The sequence below is a fragment of the Perca flavescens genome, chromosome 19 (assembly GCF_004354835.1).
Source record: "Perca flavescens isolate YP-PL-M2 chromosome 19, PFLA_1.0, whole genome shotgun sequence".
NCBI lineage: Eukaryota > Metazoa > Chordata > Actinopteri > Perciformes > Percidae > Perca > Perca flavescens.
The window spans coordinates 2747447-2771251 of record NC_041349.1 but is presented as its reverse complement, the minus strand read 5'-3'; the positions used below and the strand labels follow the sequence as shown (position 1 = coordinate 2771251).

At 41.5% G+C, this 23805-nt stretch overlaps 1 protein-coding gene and 1 pseudogene across 1 annotated transcript in view; both read right to left on the bottom strand.

Moving 5' to 3' along the window:
- Positions 1 to 2613, bottom strand: part of LOC114574067 (zinc finger protein 239-like) — an 8958-nt gene extending 6345 nt beyond the window's left edge. Inside the window, exons 1-2 of the mRNA XM_028606370.1 lie at positions 2484 to 2613; positions 719 to 875 (exon numbers count right to left, since the gene is read on the bottom strand). Coding sequence (XP_028462171.1) covers positions 719 to 814 — 96 coding nt within the window. The 5' untranslated portion in view covers positions 815 to 875; positions 2484 to 2613. The remainder of the gene's footprint in view (positions 1 to 718; positions 876 to 2483) is intronic.
- Positions 1 to 23805, bottom strand: part of LOC114574063 (zinc finger protein 501-like) — a 134005-nt pseudogene that overhangs the window by 39859 nt on the left and 70341 nt on the right.

Genomic DNA, 23805 nt, shown 5'->3' with positions numbered 1-23805 from the left:
CTTACGTTCTGGGCTAAACACACATCACTTCAACAAGTCCAAAAGGAAAGGAATGATAAAGAAAAAGTCTCCTGCATTCTGTCCCCTTCTCCTGTCTGAGCGCGAGTGATTGGCACTCGCGATGAGTCTCATCACTGATTGGTCAATCATTTCAGGAGAGAGAGAGAGAGTAAGGGTTAATAGGGCTTTTTTACAATGCTGATATATGTCCTGAGCACTGTCTCTCCTCCTTCTGACATGGTTCCAACTTCAAGAAAGAAACGCACTGTAAGCTACGCAGTGAGCCCGTGCGGCAACTTCAAGAGACTCTGATGAAGCTGGGAACACGCGGTTTCCACACCGAGGTAATCCACTGTGATATGATGATATTTTAAATTGTTATTGTCAACATTTTTACTGTGGTTTACCGTTACACCGGTAATCATTACATCCCTAATGCATAAGCTGCCTAAAAATATATATTTACTGACCACTGCTTTGAACTGAAACCGTCATAATCATACCATTCAAGGAGTTGGGCTACTAATCATTTACACACATTAAACAGTTGTAGCTAGGGATTCACAATATATCCTAAATGTTGCATTAACTTGAAACAGGTAAACCTTGTGGTGCATTCAAAGTTATTGTAAAATACCCTTTTCTCATCTGTTTTTGTCGTCTAAAAGACATCTGTTAAACCCTCTTCAGTCTGGAGTAACCTCTTTCCTTCACTCACCTCCTCCTTCTTCCTCTTACTTCCTTGCTCCTCTGAGTCTCCCGAGGCCTCACTGACAACTTTCCTCTTGCCCTCCTTCTCCTTCTCCTTCTGCATGTACTCGGTGATAAGGTCAGGGCAGTCCAGGTTGTCTTCCGGCTCCCATGTGTTATCCTCACTGGAAAGGTGAGTGCAGACAGAAGAAAATCTCCTCAGGCTTTGTTTTTAGGCAATACATTCTCACTCTAATTTGTATTATGCCTTTTTTCTATTGCCATTTTGTAAGGTTATTTGCGGGTCTGCAACATATATATACACACATCATATACTAGAGCTGTCAATCTTCCTCTATAATAACATTCAAATTCCATTTGATTTTCTTTTTAATATTCAAATAATATTTGAATATTTATTGCTCAATTGCAGACTGTAAAATAATATGTACTACTTAGGCATCTGCATTGTCAATGCCTTTACATACATGTCGTTGTTGTTACACGTTCTGTCCACTAGAGGGGCTTCTAACATCAGCCTGGCCTTGAAGGGACCTGCACGCAACTTTGTTTACATTAATATTGATTTTCCACCACAAGCTACTATTTTAATGATTTATAAGCAAGCTCCTTCTTGCAGATTGTCTCGTTACTGAGAATACTGCTGTTAGAAGGTAATATATGAAGTAGACACTAACTGACAGCTGCAGGGCAGCTAACAAACTTTAGCTTTCTCCATGTAGCTCCCAGCTAAAATAACTTTACTATACCTCGCAACTAGGGCTGGTCCGAATACCATTTTTTGAGCTTCGAAGCTTCGGTAGTAATGAGCAACGAATATTCAAAGCTTCAGAGAGAGGGGGCTGAACATATTATTATCTCTAATAAAGGCAGGAATCTCTGTGTCTGTCTGTTTGCATTTTGATTATTTTGAGAACCTCGCTGTAACCTCGATAAAACTTCCACTCATGAGCGTTTTTATAACTTTAAAGCATTAAATCTTTAAAATATACAGCCATGTACACAACTGTTACAAAGTAACAGAAAATAAAACAATTCACCCGTAATATATGCAGCCGAGAGTGCATGCATACCTGTTTTCGTTGTCCTTTCAGCAACAAAGTATGTAATATCCAAGCTTTATATTCCAAAACGCCTCACAATGTTGAAAGGTTTCTCGCCAAATCACAACGGAAAAACAGTTTTCCATTTCCGCACTTGTTATTGCCGCTAGCAATAATGTCAAATTTTTTAAATCGAATACCAACCCACCGAACGAATATTCGAATCAAATACCAACCCACCGAACGAATATTCGAATATTCGGGTCCAGCCCTACTTGCAACTCAGTGTGAAAACCAGAACAAGCTAACTAATATTAAACATAGGCACTTTGGCTCAGTGGATGTTGATTTTAAAGTCATGTTAAATCTATTTTCCGTCCTTCTTGCGATTTCCAGCCGCAGCCTGTCACTCCCCTGTGTACGTTACTCAACGTTAACCTTAGCTCCGTAATGTTGTACTAATGTACGGTATATAACGTTAGCGTAGAACTCACAATGCTTTGTGTTTCTCACTCCTGCTTAAGTTATTGGTCATAAGAAGTGACATGAGCGACACATGCAGGTAGGCCAAGGCGAGAAGTGGGAGATTAGCTAATGTTAGCCAACATATTTATAAAAAAAAAAAAGTCACATTCGCGTAGTATTGACTTTTTTTACTATTCGAATTATATTTGAATTTCATTTGTTCCAACAGCCCTAATATATACATACAAATAGACTCATACTTACTCTGAGAACCCCTTCCATTTCAGCAGAAACTCTACTCTTCCCTTCACCACTCTGCAGTCCAAAACCTTCTCCACCACATACTCTTCCTCCTTCACTGCTGCTGCTGCTGCAGCTGGAGGAGGTGCTGCAGGCTGCTCCTCCTCCTTCACTGCTGCTGCAGCTGGAGGAGGTGCTGCTGCTGCTGCAGCTGGAGGAGGTGCTGCAGGCTGATCCTCCTCTTTCTCCTCTTCCTCCTTCACTGCTGCAGCTGCAGGAGTTGCTGCAGGCTGATCCTCCTCCTCGGTCTTCTTGCCCTTCTTTCGTTTCTTTACGGTCGCCAGCTTGACGTCTGCTGAGGGCTCCTTTGGTAGACCCAAGGGGGAAACATGCAGAGATAATGATACAAGGGTTAGAAGAACTAATGGGAGGTGGGAGTGAATTATAGTTGACAATGTTTTACTATATTAAAATATTCTGTGTGAATGGACAAATAGCAAGGGTTGGTGATAGGGCTGTGCAATTAAGTGAATTTCAATTTTGGCTCCCAGCAATCACCAAAATAGTATAATCGAGAAAGAAACGATGACTTTGCAAGAACACTCTTATTTAGTCTTGTGTTCTGAATGACACGTGCACCTCCACCCCTCCCGAAGCCAGTCAGGGAGGCAAGCATAAACTGTATGGAGGCAAGTCGTGTGCATATATCATCTGCTGGGATTTAAAAACTCAGCGCGAGTAAAGATGGCAGCAGCGTTTGGTGAGCAAAAAAAGGCAAAACCAACTCAGTTGTCTGGGAACAGCTAACATTAGCTAACCCTGCGGTCCCTTTGCCTGTGCCCCCCCGCTGTAGTATACTGTCTATAGACGTTGTATTCCCCGACACGCTGTATTCACTTACTGTTTAAAACTTTTTCCAGCTTAGTGGGGGTGCATAGGCATACTGCTCAAAACCAACATGAAAAAACATAGTAATGTTCCCTCAGCATTTAGTTTAGTTGTTAAACTGTATGTAAATGAGAAGGGACGTTAAATCACCTGTTTCACGTAACGTTCTCTAAGGTACCGTCTATGTGCTGGTTTTTTCCTAAGATTAGCTAGCAAATAAGCCCACTGACGGCGACATTATTGTTGATATTTTGGCACAATGTTTAGTAATGACAGTAGTAGTGGTCATAGGGAGTGAACATGTGATGTGAGATTCCCATTGTGTTATGTCTGTGGAACTGTTCATTAGCTGTGTAACGTTATATCTGTAAAGCTGAACCAACTCACAGTAGTAAAACTGATTTTATTCTGATCCAAAGACTCTTTCTGTGAGATAAAGGACACTAACAGATTATACCCTGGACACTATCCATTATATCCAAATGTTAATGAGTAATCGTGTTAAATAATCGTGACTTCAATATTGATCAAAATAATCGCACAGTAGCCTCAATCAACAACAGTTCATTTACCAGAAAATCACCAGATGTTCCTCGCCTTTCAAAACTCAGGAAACAACAAACTTTGAGCTAAAATGACTAGTTTTGAAAAACCTTTTGATCGTGCAACAAGGAAGGCCTGGTTGTTTTTTTTGGGGAATAATTGACCCTAACGACAACCACATGCTTAAAGTGGCATTGACAATGAAAAAGCCAGAGTAGTGTAGTGCATATTAATAAATTTTATTTGAGCATTACATCTTTGAATATTATTTGAATAACAGCATAGCAACCTGTCGGCTAACTTGTAGCTCTCTCTTATATAACCAATACAAGCTGCTCCGTTTAGGCTACAGAATGCGTAGTGAAGATAACGGGTAGACGCTCAGTCTAGGTGCTAGTTCTGGGTTTATCACCAGGTTCAGTGCGCATGCGCGAAAGCTGCATGCTGCCTGTTATGTGCTTCAGCTTTTGTGTTCGCTTTTTAATAGGGCTGGTCCGAATACCATTTTTTGAGCTCGAAGCTTCGGAAGTAATGAGCATCGAATATTCGAAGCTTCGGAGAGAGGGGGCTGAACATATTATTATCTCTAATAAAGGCAGGAATCTCGATGTGTCTGTCTGTTTGTTTGCATTTTGATTATTTTGAGAACCTTTCATCCAAACGACTTCACAAGGGAGTGCAGTGTCGTATTTGGTGCAATGTAGACAGGCCAGATGCGTCCAGAATTAATAAACTTTTAACCTCTCAAGGATCACCGTCCCGTCAACGGGACACTTTGTGACTGGGGGCGTCGCTGTAACCTCGATAAAACTTCCACTCATGAGCGTTTTTATAACTTTAAAGCATTAAATCTTTAAAATATACAGCCATCTACACAGTTGTTACAAAGTAACAGAAAATAAAACAATTCAGCCGTAATCGGCGCAGCCGAGAGTGCATGCATACCTGTTTCCGTTGTCCTTTCAGCAACAAAGTGGTATTTGGACCAAAACTTGATTTTCATAAATCCACAACAGTCCAAGGAAATGTAATATCCAAGCTTTATATTCCAAAATGATCTCTTCACCTCACAATGTTGGAGTTTGTGGCCGAATCACAACGGAAAAATGCGAAACAGTTTTCCATTTCCGCACTTGTTAGCTGTAACATAGTAACATACACGTAGCTTCTTCTTCTTCTTCTTTGTAGTTTATTGGCTGTTGGCAAACCAACTTAAATGTGCATTACCGCCACCAACTGGACTGAAGTGTGAACGAAATAAATAAACCAAAATAAAATTTAAAAAAAATATTCGAATGTCAAATTTTCAAATCGAATACCAACCCACCGAACGAATATTCGGGTCCAGCCCTACTTTTTAAACTTCTTTTTAACTTTCATTCTCTTTTGTTCGTTCTTGTTTTATCACTGTAAGTGAAGTCCTGCCCTCTCTAAAGAGGTTGCTTTGGAGAGTTTTTGTGCTTTTCTTAGTGTTGTTTTTATCAATGCCACTTTCACCGGGACATGCTGCCTTTGTTTACTCTAGAGTACAGCTGATCGCTCTAATGCCGGCCGGCATTGTGGCCGACCAGCTAATATTCCACCTGAACTCTTGAGACAAACACACTGAGGACGCAGAGGATCGAAGCAACGTCGTGGGAATAGAGGAGGGTTGAGACGGGATGGGCGTATGGAGAGGCAACCCGGTCTCACGCCAGGTCGTGAACTAGTCACATTATTTTGATTTATTAATTTGTGTACAGGTTACGATTTTGACGTTTGTTTTGTGTACAAGCCACGAATTTTGAACGTGTACAGGTCACGCTTTTCCCCGGGTGCAGGGGCACACAACAACGGGGAAATGAAACGCCACAGTAACGGGACGGTTGTGGTTAGGAAAAAAGAAGAACGGGGAAAGGAACCATCACACGCGGGACACGCCGACAACAGGGATGGTTGTGAGTAAAGGAAGTGGATGTGATCCCCGGTCTCCGGGGTGAAAGTCCTGTGTTTTCTGACCCATCCACCACCCCGACCAACCTCCTTGCGCGGACTTTCGCCTTATCAATACTACTCGCTAGGGCTGGGCGATATGGCTGAAAACTGTATCATGATATAAGTGTTTCATATCGGTCGATATTGATAATTATTGATATTTTTTATGACCTATTTAAAATAAGGACCAGGAGAAAAATATATTAAATTTAAACATTTTTATTTTAAACTTAACCTTCCTCTGATTATAATCCCCTCAGTTATAAAAGCAGAAATGTCAACACAACCATGGAAATCACTCAAATAATTAAAATGTAAACATAAGTCTAAAATCACAGTGAAGAAAGAATATGTAAGAACTGCTTATTAAGGTGTAATAAAATGGTGCAAAGTGTTAAATATAAACATAGAGAAACCTGAAACCTGAGAAGAACTATTTTCTGCAGGTTTAGTGCTAGGTTGGTAACCTGGCTACTGGACAGTGCTCAGCATGTCTGCCTTCGTTATTTCTTTGTAGTGTTTAGTAAGGCGCTGATGCAGAGTACCTCTCCATGGTGGTCTGCTGCTTGTGCGGTGTAGCAGCTGCAGATGTTGTTGGACGTTGATGGCGAATACAGCTGTGCTCCAAAGTGTGAGCGCGGCTAAAGTGGTAAAACAAGTTTGCGGTAGTGTTAGTGGGGACGACGGTCAGACTTATAAAATCCCCAAAACTGCCATTCTGACTTTGTTTTATCAACAATTTCCTCGCTCGCTGCGGCACTCACTTTCCACTTATCGCTCCACGCCGCCGGTTCTGTTATTGTAGAATCCAACACGAGACAACGATGTGGCGCAACCAAACATGATACAGTTACATGATTGGCTGTTAGAGTGTCACTCCCTACGTTGCTAGGTTACCAGAGAGTGAGTGCCTTTGTTCATGCAACCAAACTTGCTTCGCAACTTCTAGTTTCTTCCGAAGAAGAAAAACAAGTTATAAAAAGTTTTATCGAACACATTTTCTATTGATATTGATTACGTGTCTATCGCGATACATATCGTTATAGTTTTATCGCCCAGCCCTACTACTCGCTACCATCAGCGTTCTGGGATCACGAAATATGCTTCCCATTAAAATGCATTGCATTTCCATTTCGTAATCGCCACACAAAAAAACCCGCATTTACGTGTCCTGTCCACGACTTAATAGATTCAATAACGTAACCATATAATGAACTGTCATGAGACCAGGCTGGGAAAGGAGAAGATTTAAGCTCTGTCTCCCCTCTGTTGTTATGGGAAATGTGCGGTCCCTTAGCAATAAAATGGACGAGCTAACGCAGAGCCACCCGGAGTACCGTGAGTGCAGTCTGATGCGTTTCAACGGAGACATGGCTGCACAGGGACATTACGGACCAGAACGTCTCCGTGGATGGCTTCCACACTGTCCGGGCGGACCGGGATTGCACCGAGAGCGGTAAGCGGAAAGGCGCGGGGGCTTGCCGTTCTAGTAAACAGCAGATGGTGTTATCCCGGTCACATCACGATTAAAGAACAACTCTGTAGACCGGATGTTGAACTGCTGGCCGTTGGACTCCGTCCATACAATCTGCCTAGAGAGATCCTGCATGTCATCATTGTTGTTGTGTACATCCCTCCCTCTGCAAACCCAACATCTGCCTGCAGCATCATTCACACCACCATCTCCAAACTACAGACTCAACACCCCAGTGCCCTCATCATCTCGTCGGGAGACTTTAACCACGTTACCATGGATAGAATACTACCGAAGTTCAAACAATATGTGAGCTGTCCTACCAGAGAAGAGAGGACCCTGGATCTGATGTATGCTAACGTTAAGGAAGCATACATCTCTCTCTAAGTAGGTGAAGCTATGTCAAGCCAGGTGTAGATAGCTGGGATAAGTGCACGTTCACGGCTTTCTTAAATAGACCACAGTATCAATCACAGATTTACTGATGCAGAAATGGAGAATACGTGTGCAGCATATGTTTCACCCGCTGAGCAGCAGCTTCTCATGGGAAATTATGAGGAGGTGAAACATATAAAATTTAATTTCAAACCCTTATTCATAATGCGAGAATATGTTTTACAACCATATGCACAAATCTCCATGAGCTATGTCTAATTCTAAATATCTTTCTACAATTAATGTTCATACAGAACAAACATGACTGGACAAAAACTAGAAAAAGAAGTAAGTGACTTCAATACACACTGTAAGCATACCTGTAAAACAACGGACGTTGATTAGCTTAAAACGCTAGTATTCGGGGCACAGGGAAAGTAAAAACAAATTGCTATTTATACCACTAAAAAGGATCAAAATATCACCATACTTCAACGGTAGCATAATGAGGGTCCCTTAATGTTAACCGAATATACTATCTGCTGATCAACACACAGACACACACCATGAGACAGGAGACACTCCACACTAGAACATCACTATACTCATATACTATCTGCTGATCACCACACAGAGACACACAAAAGTTTGGGGTCACTTATACATTTTCATTCCACTCCATTCCAGACAGAATCCCAGCTGAGATTAGTTACATTTTTTTTGTTTTTTTAACCAGGGCAGCAGTTTTCAGATTACATTATGAATTTACATAATTGTAAAAGGGTTCTCCAATGTTTTCTCAGTTAGCCTTTTAAAATGATATCAGATGAGTAAACAGAATGGGCCTTTGGGACATTGGATGAATGGTTGCTGATAATGAACAATGTAGACATTACATTAAAGATCAGCCACGTCTTCCTACAACAGTCAAGAACTCTTTTACAATTATGTAAATTCATAATGTAATCTGAAAACTGCTGCCCTGGTTAAAGAAACAATGTAACTGATCTCATTTACACAATACAACCTGTTACATAAACATAAATGTTCCAAACTTTGGTCAATATGGACATGCTGTTCGTTTGTGTAGGAGCCAAAAAAGCAGTGTTGGTAGGATGATGAAGATGTATTTCTAGATATTAGAGATGATTAGTTGTTGTAAAGAGAGGCCGCATGTCGCCTGGAAGAACAAAAGGAGAAGGTGATGGCGCTTCCCTACCTGGAGGCTGTCCTAAACCTTCAGTCCCCGTCCTTTCCTGTCTTATTAATATTCCTCTAGTCCGGAAGTCTCCACAGATGGAAATAATTCCTCCAGGTTAGGAATATTGTCCTGTAGAGTCCATGCTAACTGTCTGCTAACTTCATGTGCCGACCTCGTTCCGTCTCCTCGCCCTGCACCGTGTTCCCGGGTACGTTAATTTTCTTCACGTTGCTGCCTACACAAAGAGACTATCCCCGCCTTTTTCTGTTTAGTTTTCACCCCGGGACACCCCAACGTCCAGCAAGCGCTCCCACTGTGGAGCGCCAATACGCTGCGTCATCTCTCTGAGCAGCCATCTTAGAAACAGCTCTCATTGGCTATCAACACGTCAATCATGGCAGCTGTAGCCAATCACGTTCCCTTTCCAACGGTACATAGCATGATAGGAACATCCAATGGGAGCCAGTCCTAATGAATGGACAACAGAGCTAAGTCCCGCCTCCCAGAGCCAGCAGCCACATCCATGTGATTTATGAGAACAAATATGATCAACAGTGTTTGAATGAATGTTAAAAGGTTTTGGAAGTCATTTTAAGTCTTTAGTATGTTTTTTATAATAGTATAGAAGTGAGTACAAGCATTTAGCAAAATGTGGTCACTTGGAGAGGTTTAGGAGAGGTTGTGGAGAGGTTTAGGAGAGGTTATGGAGATGATGGCTCCCATTAGGTTAGGACTAGAGATCTGAAACTTTTTAGAGGTCTTGTTGACAAGGTCTAGAAGGTATGTGTTGTGTTGTGTTCTGCATAGTGTGGCACAAAGTATGTTTTAGTTATTTCACCAAAATAACTATTTTGAACCATGTTTGAACTTGTTCTATTCTGGCTCAAAAGTCTTTTTGACTCCACCGGTCACTTCTCAAAGTTTCCTCTTTAATTATTGTGTTCGTTGAAAGGCAGACCAGGACATGAATACTCAGGATTAGTTCAGTTAAACTATAACAATCTTTAGTAAAATGATATTGCAAACAGATATTTCATATGCATATGGATCAGCCGCTCCTTCAAGACTTTCTCTCCCTAACCACCAACAAAGTCTCTCTGGGCCTGACCCCAGACCTTCCTTTTCCCTTTTCTTGTATTCATCTTCAGGTTCCTCCTCCCACCATGGTGTCTGGGCCACCAATCGGTGTGATATCAATCAGACTTTCTGTCTCCGAGAAGATAGAGAAGTTGCGCTGCTAGCCTTGGGATCGCTCTCATTCTCTTCTTCTCTCATGGTCTAAAGATTGTCTGTTCCTTTAAGAGATTTCAGTAGGTGCATTCTGTTCCAAATGTTTATCAAACAAATGAGGAGCACTTTTGCTCCACTAAATTTGAACCCGTCTTATCTTCCACATGGCAGACAGGAGGAGACAGCGAGGCCATCCCAGGCTACAGGACACTCTTATTCTAAACCCAATAGATTTCTACAAACTGCTGTAGTCCATGTTGTGTTTTAATCACATGCTAATCCAGCCCCTTTTCATAAACTAGAAGAATGTAGGTTTCTAATGAAGTCTCATACATGCATTCTGGCCTCCCAGTTCTTCTGTTAGAAGCTTCTCCCTTTGGGGAAGGGAAATAGACCAAAATCAGGCAACAGAGGTTAAAGCAGAATGAGCCTCATGCAGCTACAAAGAGACAAACTACTCACATTGAGGGTCACATTTACATTCTTTAGATGTGTTTTTCACCGGCAACTCTTCATAACATACAAGGCATCAGACGGCTGTATAGTGTATATTAATTGCTATGTTTGGTGGTTCTGTATGTGTTGTAATTGTGTATGGCATGTAATCAGGGCGTCATTGGAAATGAGAGCTTGCTCTCAATTGGCCTCCCTGGATACATAAAGGTGATAATAATAATAATAATAATAATAATAATAATAATAATAATAATAATAATAATAATAATAAAGTCTTCACTGTTATTAAAGTAATAAGTGTTTGTTTCCTAGGATGGCAAAGGAAAGTACCCCTCTGCCTCTGATTGGCTAGTACTCGTTGCCTTTCTCAGTGTGATTGGATAGATTTAGGCAGGAGGAGTGAGATTGGTTAGGGTCAGGGTGAGAATACCAGTGTAAGCCAATCAGAGGCAGAATAAGGCGGGACTAGCTTGCCTTCACCATCCTAGGTACATGTGTTTACAGGAAGACAGAATCAGACATAAAGATGAACACAGAGAGATCTACATACACATTTAACTATTAGGAACCAAATATAGCTGCATCTCTAATAAATATAGAATATAACAATGACCAACAAACAGGTCAAAGGGTTTCTGTTACTTAATGAGGGTAGAAATAGTGGGACGGTGCAGAGAGTGAAGAGTTCATAAAGTAGACTGAGGTCAGTCAGTGCTCTCTCTCTCTGTGTGTGTGTGTGTGTGTGTGTGTGTGTGTGTGTGTCTGATCAGTAAAGATGGCTGCTGCTTCTTTTTTTTTTTAAAGAGCTTTATTAAGTTTTTACAAATTACAATTTATACATTTAAACATACAGTAGGCTACCTGACATAAATATAAAGCATACAAGAATTACAAAAATATAACTAATAAAACAAAATGTGCAAACCAAGCTTAAGTGTAAAGTGCCTAGAGCCTCTCATAAAGTGCATAGAGCCTTTTTATAAAGTGCATGGAGTCTTTTTTATAAAGTGCATAGAGCCTTTTTATAAAGTGCATAGAGCCTTTTTATAAAGTGCATATAGAGTCTTTTTATAAAGTGCTGTAGTTTACAGGTTAAAAGTGTCCCAAGGAAGGAGCTGTTTTTTGTCCATGGTTCTTCTTCTCCTGATCTCAGCGAGCACTTGTTTGCACACATCGTCACTATTTATGACTGTTTGTTGAATAACCATACAGCATCTTGTTTTCCACAGCTTGATGCATACAATACATATGATTATTTGTAAAAGTTCCTTTTTTTTCTCTGATAGAGTCTCGTCAACAATACAGTACATGACAGATTTATATGAAAGTACAAAATTAACACCATACACTTTTAATTTGTCCCATACTTCTTTATCTCTATAGCAGTCCATCAATAGATGCTGTTGAGTCTCATCTTCTTGGCAATTAATCATGGGACATGTTTTTGTTTTTACATAATAACTCCATGATACAACAGATCTGACAGCGAGTCTATTTACAGACATCAGCCATCTCATGTCTCGAATGCTCTCAGAGAGGTTCTTATTTTTTAAAATTTTCAGGAACTGAGTTCCTTCGTTGTGCGTTAAATATTTATAATTTATATACCCACCATATTTATAATCATTAATTTAAAAAAAAAATCATTTTACTTGGGAGGCCATTCCAGTCAATTTTAAATGAGGTTGTGTTCAGGACCTTGTCTGGCTCTCCCTCTTCGTTTCCTCCACTTGGAGCGATCACCGACCCAGAGAGCATTCCTCGAGATAGCTGCTGACACATTTTTAACAAAAGCTATATATATTTTATGCTTATATCTACTGCCCCTAACCCCCCATATTCTTTACTTTTATACATGATTTCTCTTTTTGTTACTTCCCTGGTTGTACCCCAAACTAAGTTTACACACTGTTTATTTAATTTCATTATCATTTTGTGAGATGGAGGAAAGATGTTTGCTAAAAACAGGAGTTTGGATAAGATGAAAGTTTTAACAATATTCACTCTTGATTTATAATTGGTGTTTTTATTTTCCCATTTTTTAACTTCTTCTTTAACTTCACATAGTTTATTTTCCCAGTTTTTTTCACTACAGTCTTGATTACAAATGGTCAAACCTAAGATTTTAATTTCATCCTTTACTTTAATGTTGATATCACGTTTCTTACTTTCAACTCCGATCCAAACTCCCTCTGTCTTATCATGATTTAATTTAGCTCCTGAAGCCAGTTCATATAAGTTCAGGTTTAGTTATTAGTTAAAACATCCATCTCCATCCGGTTTTTAATAATGACTGTGACATCATCTGCGTAGGCCATGGCCGTGATTTTGGGAGCAAGACCAACGCGTGTACCAGATATAAGACTATCTGAATTAATAGTTTTAATAAGGGGGCTGATGGCCAGGACGTATAGAGTGGCACTAAGAGGACAGCCCTGCTTCACCCCTCTCTCTACATTAAAAGATTCTGTTAAAACACCGTCTACATTAATACACACACTAGATTTAACATACAGACATCTAATCAAATGAATAAAACTTTCTGGGAAGCCATAAGACTTCATCACAGCCCATAAATAGTCTCTAGAAATATAATCAAAGGCATTTTTTTGGTCCAGCCCGATTATATAAAAGTCTTTTTTATCAGGTTTATTTATCATTTATCTCAATGTGCAGAAATTGTCCCACATTAAACGGCCTTTAATGGCACACGTTTGTTCTTTTTCTATAATTTCATCTAAAATATTATTTAATCTATTCATAATTACTTTGGCTAATATTTTGTAGACAGGCCATCAGGGCCGGGGCTTTTACTAACGTTTAGTTGTTTGATGGCTTGTGTCACTTCTTCCTTTCTTATGTTTCCCACAAGCTCTGAGAAGTTCAGTGAGCTGTATGAGGGAAGTTTATCTAATAAAATGTTTACACAGCCACTATCTATTTCTATGTGTTTATATGCTTCTGTACATAATTCTCTGATCACTTGTCTTTTCTGCTTTTCATCAAACACTACATCACCGTCCTGTTTCTTTATAGATTTAATAAATTTGCTTTGAATTTGCTGTTGTCCAGCTTTAAGAGTATGTATTAAGTTTCCTCTATTATCTGTATTTGTTTGTTTATAAATGTTATACAATATTTCATTATTAAAGTTATCCATATGTGTTTTTACTTCTAACATGATTTCATCATCTGAATTTGATCTTTTCTTCATCTGTTTTAAATTAACGTATTGTTCCATTAAAGCTTTATATTTTATATTTTTAATCTTATTTATTTCTCTACATTTAAATTTGAAGAAGTCTTTTAATCTTCGTTTTAATAACTCCCACAGCTCAATGTGAGATTTAGTTAGACATTTTAATTGTAAGATGTTATGAATTTCTTGTTTTAATTCTATTAATAAGTCTGAGTCCTTCAGGATCTGAGAGTTTAGCTTCCAGAATCCTCTTGTTTCAGAGGACTCAGATGACAAGACGGTTGTAACAATTAAATGATCAGAGAAGTCATTTATTACTGTTCCATAATGCTTAATTTTAAAATGATTAGACACATAAATTCGGTCAATACGAGTCTTTGTCTTGTGGTCATAGCGGGTGAATTGGACCCCGACAGGATAAATTTTGCGACACACATCTATTAATTTAGCTTCATCACATATTTCTTTTAAAAGCTTACCTTCCCTTAGTAATTTAAAACCGTTGGGACTAACTATGTCATTTTTATCCGTGATTGTATTAAAATCACCACACAAAATAAGTTTATAGCCTACGGTTAAAAGCTCTCTAAGTCTTTTAAATAATTGAGTTTTTTTGAACTCTTTCCGGAGCAGTGTACAAGTTTATGATTCAATATTTTTCTCACCTATAATAACAATCAATCATAAGCAATCTTCCCGGAATTATGTCTCTTCTTCGTATTATAACAACATCTTTAGTTTTGAAAAAAATACCGACACCATCGGCTCTGCTTTCCCCAATAGATATTACACTTTGTCCTTTTTTCCACATATTACACACATCAGTGGCGTCATTATGGGTATTCAGTCTGAGCTCTTGAGCACACAGAATATCAAAATCGGTGTCTAAAAGATATTTCAATTTCGTAGATCTAAAAGATTTAGACTGGATGCCGCGAGCGTTCCAGGTGGATATTTTTAAACAGGACATGATGTTTTTGGGGAGAGACTAAGTCTATGGTGAAGGTTTATCATCCACACGTTTGTTTTCTTTATATGTTTCAGTACAATTTCTTTTTTTTCTCTTTTTAACTTCCTCAAAGGGAAGATCATGCTGAGACTCTGGAGAAGGGAAATCAGGTGTCGTGGAGAACGAGCCAGAGTTACTGTCACATGGAGCGCAGTCAGAGCTGCATAAATGGCTAAACGTCATTAGCTCTTACCAGTGTATCACCCTGTGTAACGTTACTTCGTCCGCAGCAATCCTGCCACAATCACTCCAAAAACATCCCAGTTAGATATAAAATGGTGTAACGTTAAATATATTCTTTGTAAATCTTTACAATTATTCCCCAAAATTTCTGATACCATGGCGGAAGAAATTAAGCCATGGCGGGCCGCCACAATAAAATCAACATAGAGGAAACACTGCTCTGAAGTCTTGCAATTTAAGCAGAACATTTTAATATAGTAAAACATGGTCAACTTTAATTCACTCCCACCTCCCATTAGTTATTCTAACCCTTGTATCATTATCTCTGCATGTTTCCCCCTTGGGTCTACCAAAGGAGCCCTCAGCAGACGTCAAGCTGGCCACCGTAGCAGGAAAGCAGGGCAAGAAGGCTGAGGAGGAGGAGCAGCCTGCAGCACCTCCTGCAGCTGCAGCAGCAGAGGAGGAAGAGGAGGAGGAGTATGTGGTGGAGAAGGTTTTGGACCACAGAGTGGTGAAGGGAAGACTAGAGTTTCTGCTGAAGGGGTTCTCAGAGTATGTATGAGTCTATAATATTAATTCTTGGTGTTCTTGGTCCTGAGATAGATAGATTTTTAGCAATTAGAGTGAGAATGTATTTCCTAAAAACAAAGCCTGAGGGATTTTCTTCTGTCTGCACTCACCTTTCCAGTGAGAAGAAGAAGGAGGGCAAGAGGAAAGGTGTCAGGAGCGAGGGAGACTCAGAGGAGCGAGGGAGCAAGAGGAAGAAGAAGGAGGTGAGTGAAGGAAAGAGGTTACTTCAGACTGAAAAGTCCCAGAAATCAATCTATCTATCTATTGTTGATGAACAATGTATTAATAACATAACAATTATAACTTATTTCACCAGTAACTTGCTGTTAAATGACCATAACACATGAAAAAAGGGTATTTTACAATAACTTTGAATGCACCACGAGGTTTACCCATTTCAAGTTAACCCAATATTTAGGATATATTGTGCAGCCCTAGCTACAACTGTTAATGTGTGTAAATGATTAGTAGCCTAACTCCTTGAATGGTATGATTATAACGCATTCAGGCGGTCCGCCATCGTCTGCCACGCTTTCTCTCGCTGGTTCATTACAGCAACAGTGTTTCTTCTTTACAAATAATGTTTCACTTCATCAAACTTCCACAAGAAGCTGCTGATGTGTGTAAAGTATGCACAGTGCGTATTCTCCATTTTATTGTATTTTCCATCCATCCATCCATCCATCTTCGTCCGCTTATCCGGTGTCGGGTCGCGGGGGGAGCAGCTCCAGCAGGGGACTCCAAACTTCCCTTTCCCGAGCAACATTAACCAGCTCCGACTGGGGGATCCCGAGGCGTTCCCAGGCCAGGTTGGAGATATAATCCCTCCACCTAGTCCTGGGTCTTCCCCGAGGCCTCCTCCTAGCTGGACGTGCCTGGAACACCTCCCTAGGGAGGCGCCCAGGGGGCATCCTTACCAGATGCCCGAACCACCTCAACTGGCTCCTTTCGACGCAAAGAGCAGCGGCTCTCCGAGCTCCTCACGGATGACTGAGCTTCTCACCCTATCTCTAAGGGAGACGCCAGCCACCCTCCTGAGGAAACCCATTTCAGCCGCTTGTACCCTGGATCTCGTTCTTTCGGTCATGACCCAGCCTTCATGACCATAGGTGAGGGTAGGAACGAAAACTGACCGGTAGATCGAGAGCTTTGCCTTCTGGCTAAGCTCTCTTTTCGTCACAACGGTGCGATAGATTGAATGCAATACCGCACCCGCTGCGCCCGATTCTCCGACCAATCTCCCGCTCCATTGTCCCCTCACTCATGAACAAAACCCCAAGGTACTTGAACTCCTTCACTTGGGGTAAGGACTCATTCCCTACCTGGAGAAGGCATTCCATCGGTTTCCTGCTGAGAACCATGGCCTCAGATTTGGAGGTGCTGATCCTCATCCCAACCGCTTCACACTCGGTTGCGAACCGATCCAGTGAGTGCTGAAGGTCGCAGGCTGATGATGCCATCAGGACCACATCATCTGCAAAGAGCAGCGATGAGATCCCCAGCCCACCAAACTGCAACCCTCCCCACCCCGACTACGCCTCGATATCCTGTCCATAAATATTACAAACAGGATTGGTGACAAAGCGCAGCCCTGGCGGAGGCCAACCCTCACCTGAAACGAGTCCGACTTACTACCGAGAACCCGGACACAGCTCTCACTTTGGTCATACAGAGATTGGATGGCCCTGAGTAGAGACCCCTCACCCCATACTCCGCAGCACCTCCCACAGTATCTCCCAGGGGACCCGGTCATACGCCTTCTCCAAATCCACAAAACACATGTAGACCGGTTGGGCATACTCCCAGGCTCCCTCCAGGATCCTTGCGAGAGTGAAGAGCTGGTCCGTTGTTCCACGACCAGGACGGAATCCGCATTGTTCCTCCTCAACCCAAGGTTCGACTATCGGCCGAACCCTCCTTTCCAGCACCTTGGAGTAGACTTTACCAGGGAGGCTGAGAAGTGTGATACCCCTATAATTGGCACACACCCTCTGGTCCCCCTTTTTAAAAAGGGGAACCACCACCCCAGTCTGCCACTCCTTTGGCACCGTCCCAGACTTCCACGCAATGTTGAAGAGGCGTGTCAACCAGGACAGCCCCTCCACACCCAGAGCCTTGAGCATTTCTGGACGGATCTCATCAATCCCCGGGGCTTTGCCACTGTGTAGTTGTTTGACTACATCAGTGACTTCCGCCTGGGAAATCGACGACAATCCCCCATTATCCTCCAGCTCTGCCTCTAACATAGAGGGCGTATTAGTCGGATTCAGGAGTTCCTCAAAGTGCTCCTTCCACTGCCCTATTACCTCCTCAGTTGAGGTCAACAGTGTCCCATCCTTACTGTACACAGCTTGGATGGTTCCCCTTCCCCCTCCTGAGGTGGCGAACAGTTTTCCAGAAGCACTTTGGTGCCGACCGAAAGTCCTTCTCCATGTCTTCTCCAAACTTCTCCCACAGCCGCTGCTTTGCCTCTTTCACGGCAGAGGCTGCAGCCCTTCGGGCCCTTCGGCCCCCCGGTACCCTGCAACTGCCTCCGAGTCCTCCGGGATAACATATCCCGGAAAGACTCCTTCTTCAGTCGGACGGCTTCCCTGACCACCGGTGTCCACCACGGTGTTCGTGGGTTACCGCCCCTTGAGGCACCTAAGACCCTAAGACCACAGCTCCTCGCCGCAGCTTCAGCAATGGAAACTTTGAACATTGTCCACTCGGGTTCAATGCCCCAGCCTCCACAGGGATGCACGAAAAGCTCCGCCCGGAGGTGTGAGTTGAAAGTCCGTTGGACAGGGGCCTCCTCCAGACGTTCCCAATTTACCCGCACTACACGTTTGGGCTTACCAGGTCTGTCCAGAGTCTTCCCCACCCCCTGACCCAACTCACCACCAGATGGTGATGGGTTGACAGCTCTGCCCCTCTCTTCACCCGAGTGTCCAAAACATACGGCCTCAGATCAGATGACACGATTATGAAATCGATCATTGACCTTCGGCCTAGGGTGCTCTGGTACCAGGTACACTTATGAGCATCCCTATGTTCGAACATGGTGTTCGTTATAGACAATCCATGACTAGCACAGAAGTCCAACAACAAACAACCACTCTGGTTTAGATCAGGGAGGCCGTTCCTCCCAATCACGCCTCTCCAGGTGTCTCCATCATTGCCCACGTGTGCGTTGAAGTCCCCCAGCAGAACAATGGAGTCCCCCACTGGAGCCCCATGCAGGACTCCAGTCAAGGTCTCCAAGAAGGACGAATACTCCTAACTCCTGTTTGGTGCATATGCACAAAAAACAGTCAGAGTTTTCCCACCCACAACCCGCAGGCGTAGGGAGGCGACCCTCTCGTCCACCGGGGTAAACTCCAACACAGCGGTATCCCCACACCCGCCCGGCGCCTCACACCCTGGACAACTCCGGAGAAGAAAAGAGTCCAACCCCTATCCAGGAGTATGGTTCCAGAACCAAGACTGTGCGTAGAGGTAAGCCCCACCAGATCTAACCGGTAGCGCTCCACCTCCCGCACCAGTTCCGGCTCCTTCCCCCACAGAGAGGTGACGTTCCACGTCCCCAGAGCCAGCGTCTGCCGCCCGGGTCTGGTCCGTCGAGGCCCCTGACCTTCACTGCCACCCATGTGGCATCGCACCCGACCCCAACGGTTCCTCCCACAGGTGGTGGGCCCATGGGCTGGAGAGATGGGAGCCACGTAGCTTGTTCGGGCTGTGCCCGGCCGGGCTCCGTGGCAAACCCGGCCACCAGGCGCTCGCCGACGAGCCCGCCGTCTGGGCCTGGCTCCAGACGGGGGCCCCGGGCTTCCTCCGGGCAGGGTCACTCCATCTCTGCCTAGCTTTTTCATTGGGGTTTTTGAACCATTCTTTGTCTGGCCCCTCACCTGAGACCACTTTGCCTTGGGAGACCCTACCAGGAGCACAAAGCTCCAGACAACACAGCCCTCAGGTTCACAGAGACACACAAACCTCTACACCACGATAAGGTGATGGTTCACGGAGAAGCTTATTGTATTTTAATTTAATTTATTTTGTTTATTTGTTATCGACCTTGTGGTCGCTCCTCCTCAGTCTGGCTCGATGCCAGGATGCTCTGATCAGACTGGGTCAAGCCTCGCTTTATCAGTTATCCTGGATTTATATGTAAATTCTACTTTTGTGCAATACCCCTCTGGTGGGAATAAAACAAAATACCTCGTTAACGGCCATTTGGTAACTTGCCAACAAATCAGTTCTGTAAGCCTGGGGGGTTAGGGGTTACCTAACACTATTTAACATGCTACTAACATGAGACTTTACATTGAGGCTACATTTACGTTACTACGTTTAGTTTTTAAAATGAATATCTTTTGCTACGTTTACACCTCATGTCCACACTACTGAGCCCGATGGCTTCCATAGTAACATGTCTCCAACCAGAACAACTTTACCTCCATCTTGACATCAATTAATGTATGTATTTGGGGCGACCTCTAGCTCACCCAGTAAGAGCGTTCGTTAGCTGAGTCCTGCAGCGGGTTAGAATCCGACCTGCTGCCCTTTGCTGCGTATCATCCCCCATCTCTCTCCTCCTTTCATATTTATCCACTGTCACTATAATAAAGGCAAAAGACCCCCCCAAAAAAGAAAAAAAGAAATAACGTATGTATTTCAAAAAATTTGACTGAGATGTAACTGAAGAGTGTACAAATGTTTCCCCTTTCAAGTTATGAAGAGTACATTTGCTTCCTTAATAACATGTCTGGAAATGACCATATTTGGATCTGACAGCATAGAGAGAGAGAGAGAGAGAGAGAGAGAGAGAGCTTTCCAACAGTATATGTGATGACTAGGGCTGCTCCCTCTTAGTTGATTAGTCGACTAATCGGTTGTTTTGGTCTTAGACAATTTAGTTTTCTTTAGTTGATTAATCATGTTTTATGCTTTTTTTCATGCTGAATGACTTATTTCCAAGAAACGTACGAGCACATCTCTGGTAAACACAAAGTGGTGCTTTTAGCATGACTCTTTGCAGAGAAACTCAGATTTACAGATCTGTCTATTAAATCAACAAATCGATTAGTCGATACAATTGAATGAGTGTTAGTCGACTAAGAATTTCTTCAGTCAAGCACAGCCCTAGTGATGACAGGGTGGAGACATGGAGCAGCGTGATGAGTTAGAACGACTACTTTTGTTGAATTTAGAAGAAATCTACAAATGCAAAAAGACAAAGTGTAGTAAAATAAAGACCTACATGTGTATTTCAGACTTTTTTTCACCACGTCTGAAAGAAGACATGTTATTGAATATAAATAGCCCAAAATCTCAAAATTGACCAGTGAAGAAAAAAATAAAACGATGTGTCTCGCCTTAAAGAATGAAAAATACCCAGAATGTATGAATGGTTTTTGTTACTGTATTTTAAAGTTACCATGGAATTTCTAACAAAGTAAAACTGAAGCAAGTTTTGGAAATTGTCCCCATTCATTCGAAGTCTGGGAAACATTTTTTAATATTTATTAAATTATAAAAGTTATGAAGATTACATTTCCTTCCATAATAACATGTCTGCAACTGGCACACATTTTCCTTCATTTTGTCATAAATTATTGTATGAAGAGTTAAAATTGTGAGTGAGAGCAAGTCCAGGTTTTAAAGGATATACCATGGTCTGGGTGAATACTCGATTCTGATTGGCTGCAGGGTGTCCATAAAAAAGTGATGTAGGACACCTTCTGGTTTCTGGTGAAACTGTCTGTTTCCTGTTCTAAATGAATGCGCTACATTAAAACAAAAAGGAAACGTGAATCTGTTATCTTTAACACTGTGTGCTGCTTCAGTGCCTCGTCCTCTGGATTTGCTAGCATAGCGTTAGCTTTCTGGCTCGTATCTAAACTGAAGGGTTCTATCAGCTGAGCTGACTATAAATATCTCCGGTTGCTAAGGGTGACAAGTCGTATCTAAGTTATTGTTTGTAAAAACTTTATATTTCGATTGTAAAACGAATTAAAATATAAACTAATGTTTTAAAAATGTGTTATTTAGCAAGTGACCATGGTATAAGCGGGTTAATGCTCTTCGAGGTGTCCATTGTCAGGTAGTAATGGACGATGGCGAGGCGTGAACCCTCCGACACGCAGCATCGGGCGTTAACCCTTACTTTACTAACTCTCTCTCTCTCTCTGTTTGTCTGTTGCTATAGAAACGGAGAGGAGGAGAGGGACCCAAACATCACCACTGTCAACACTGTGACAAATCCTTCACATCATCGAAATATTTAAAGAAGCCAAGCTGTTTCCACCAGCTCATTCACACTGGAGAGAAGCCGTACTGGTGTGAACAATGTGGGAAAACTTTTTCTCGTGGTGATACCCTTAAAAGACACCAGCTCATTCACACTGCCTCGTAGTGAACATGTTTCAGAGCCAAGCTGTTTCCTCCTGCCTCCTCCTCATGCCCTGATAGCTGTGTTGTTATATTTTGATCTTCTCTCCACATTGAAGGCTGACCAGCAGTAACTTGATCTTCTGAACACCATGGATGTTATCCTGGCTACGACTACATATTACACTCCCTCCCTTTGAAGGGATTAATTTCACTCAAAATTAGCTTTTATTCCTATAATACAATATGTTGAGTTCAGGGTTCAACTGCTAGCGCTATTTAACTAATGCTGCAAGGAAGGAGTATTTGTTCTTAATTAAAAAAATCTGATCACTGTTTACTAATGTAATGTCAAATTGCTGAACTATTTAGTCTTGAGACGAAGAAAAGAAGCTAATCTTCATAACTGGGAAGCTTTAATCAGAACATGTCTGCTGCTGCTGCTTAAAAAATGACTTGAACAGTTAATGTATTTAAACTTCGTCGGTGCCGCCGCCATCTTGGGATGAACAGCTGATCTTAAAGACTCAGAAAAAGATTTTTGTACTGCTTTTGGATGTTCATGTAACAGAAATGCTAAACAAAGCAACATGGAATAACAACAAAGAAGATGTTTTACAACATTTATCTATTACGAAAGTGTTGAATTTAGTATCACATTAGGTAACATTAATTCTTCTTTTAAGCTAACAATAAGTTAAGTGACTGTCCTGATACTGAATTAAGCTAATTCTAGCTTGTGTCAGATAAAGTATTTGTTATTTCAGTAATTAGTAATACCTCAGTAAGATGTCTGTAAAAACTGAACGGTTTCTTTAATTGTGAATAGACCCATATTAGGAGGAGCACAATGTTCCTTATGAAATGGTCGCTGTGTCAACAAATAGCTCCAAAAAACAGCAGCGGCCAATGTGGTATAAGTATATATATATATATATATATATATATATATATATATATATATATATATATATATATATATATATATATATATAAATATATCCAACAGGCTTCTTCAGTGGATTAGACACATGAGAACAGCTGGCTGTATTCGGGGGGAAGTTTGCGAGCTTTTGGCTAATTCTGATATTTTTAACCCATGAATAATCATTTGTTTTATTAATTTGTTCTGTCCTCTTCTTAAATGAACTGAATAGAATTGGACTTTCACATTAAGTTTCTTACTTTTTTACAGGTGTTTTCTTCTTTATGACACTCTTAGGACTCCATATTATCCTTCAGTTTAGCACAAACATTCAACATCAGCACACATCTGGAGATACATGGTTTTCATTGGACAGCAAGGGAAAAACTGTCTTTTGAAAAAGTAAGTAGAGAGGCATTTCCTGTAGAAAATGCTTGTGAATGCTTAAAAGCTAAATTGCTAAAGCTGAAATAGATTGCTGGCTTTAATGCGTAGGAAGAAGGTAAAGCAGTGAGAAAAGTTGGAATGGTTTAAATTAGTTAATTTAAAAAAAAAAAAGTTAAATAACACCAAAAATGTGGAATATTTTAGGGTTTTTGTTGGTTTCATTGTATGACATTTTTTGTAAAAGCTGATGCTAAACTGATTTGCTGGCCTTAATTTGAATTAATATATATTCAATATTTTCAAAAATACAAATAGAATTTACAAGTCATAAACAGATTCCTAATGAATAAAACATGCAAAATATTTTAAAGGTCCCATGGAATGAAAAATTCACTTTATGAGTTTTTTTTTAACATTAATATGAGTTCCTCCAGCCCTGCTATGGTCCCCCAGTGGCTAGAAATGGTGATAGGTGTAAACCGAGCCCTGAGTATCCTGCTCTGCCTTTGAGAAAATAAAAGCTCAGATGGACCAATCAGGAATCTTCTCCTTATGAGGTCGTA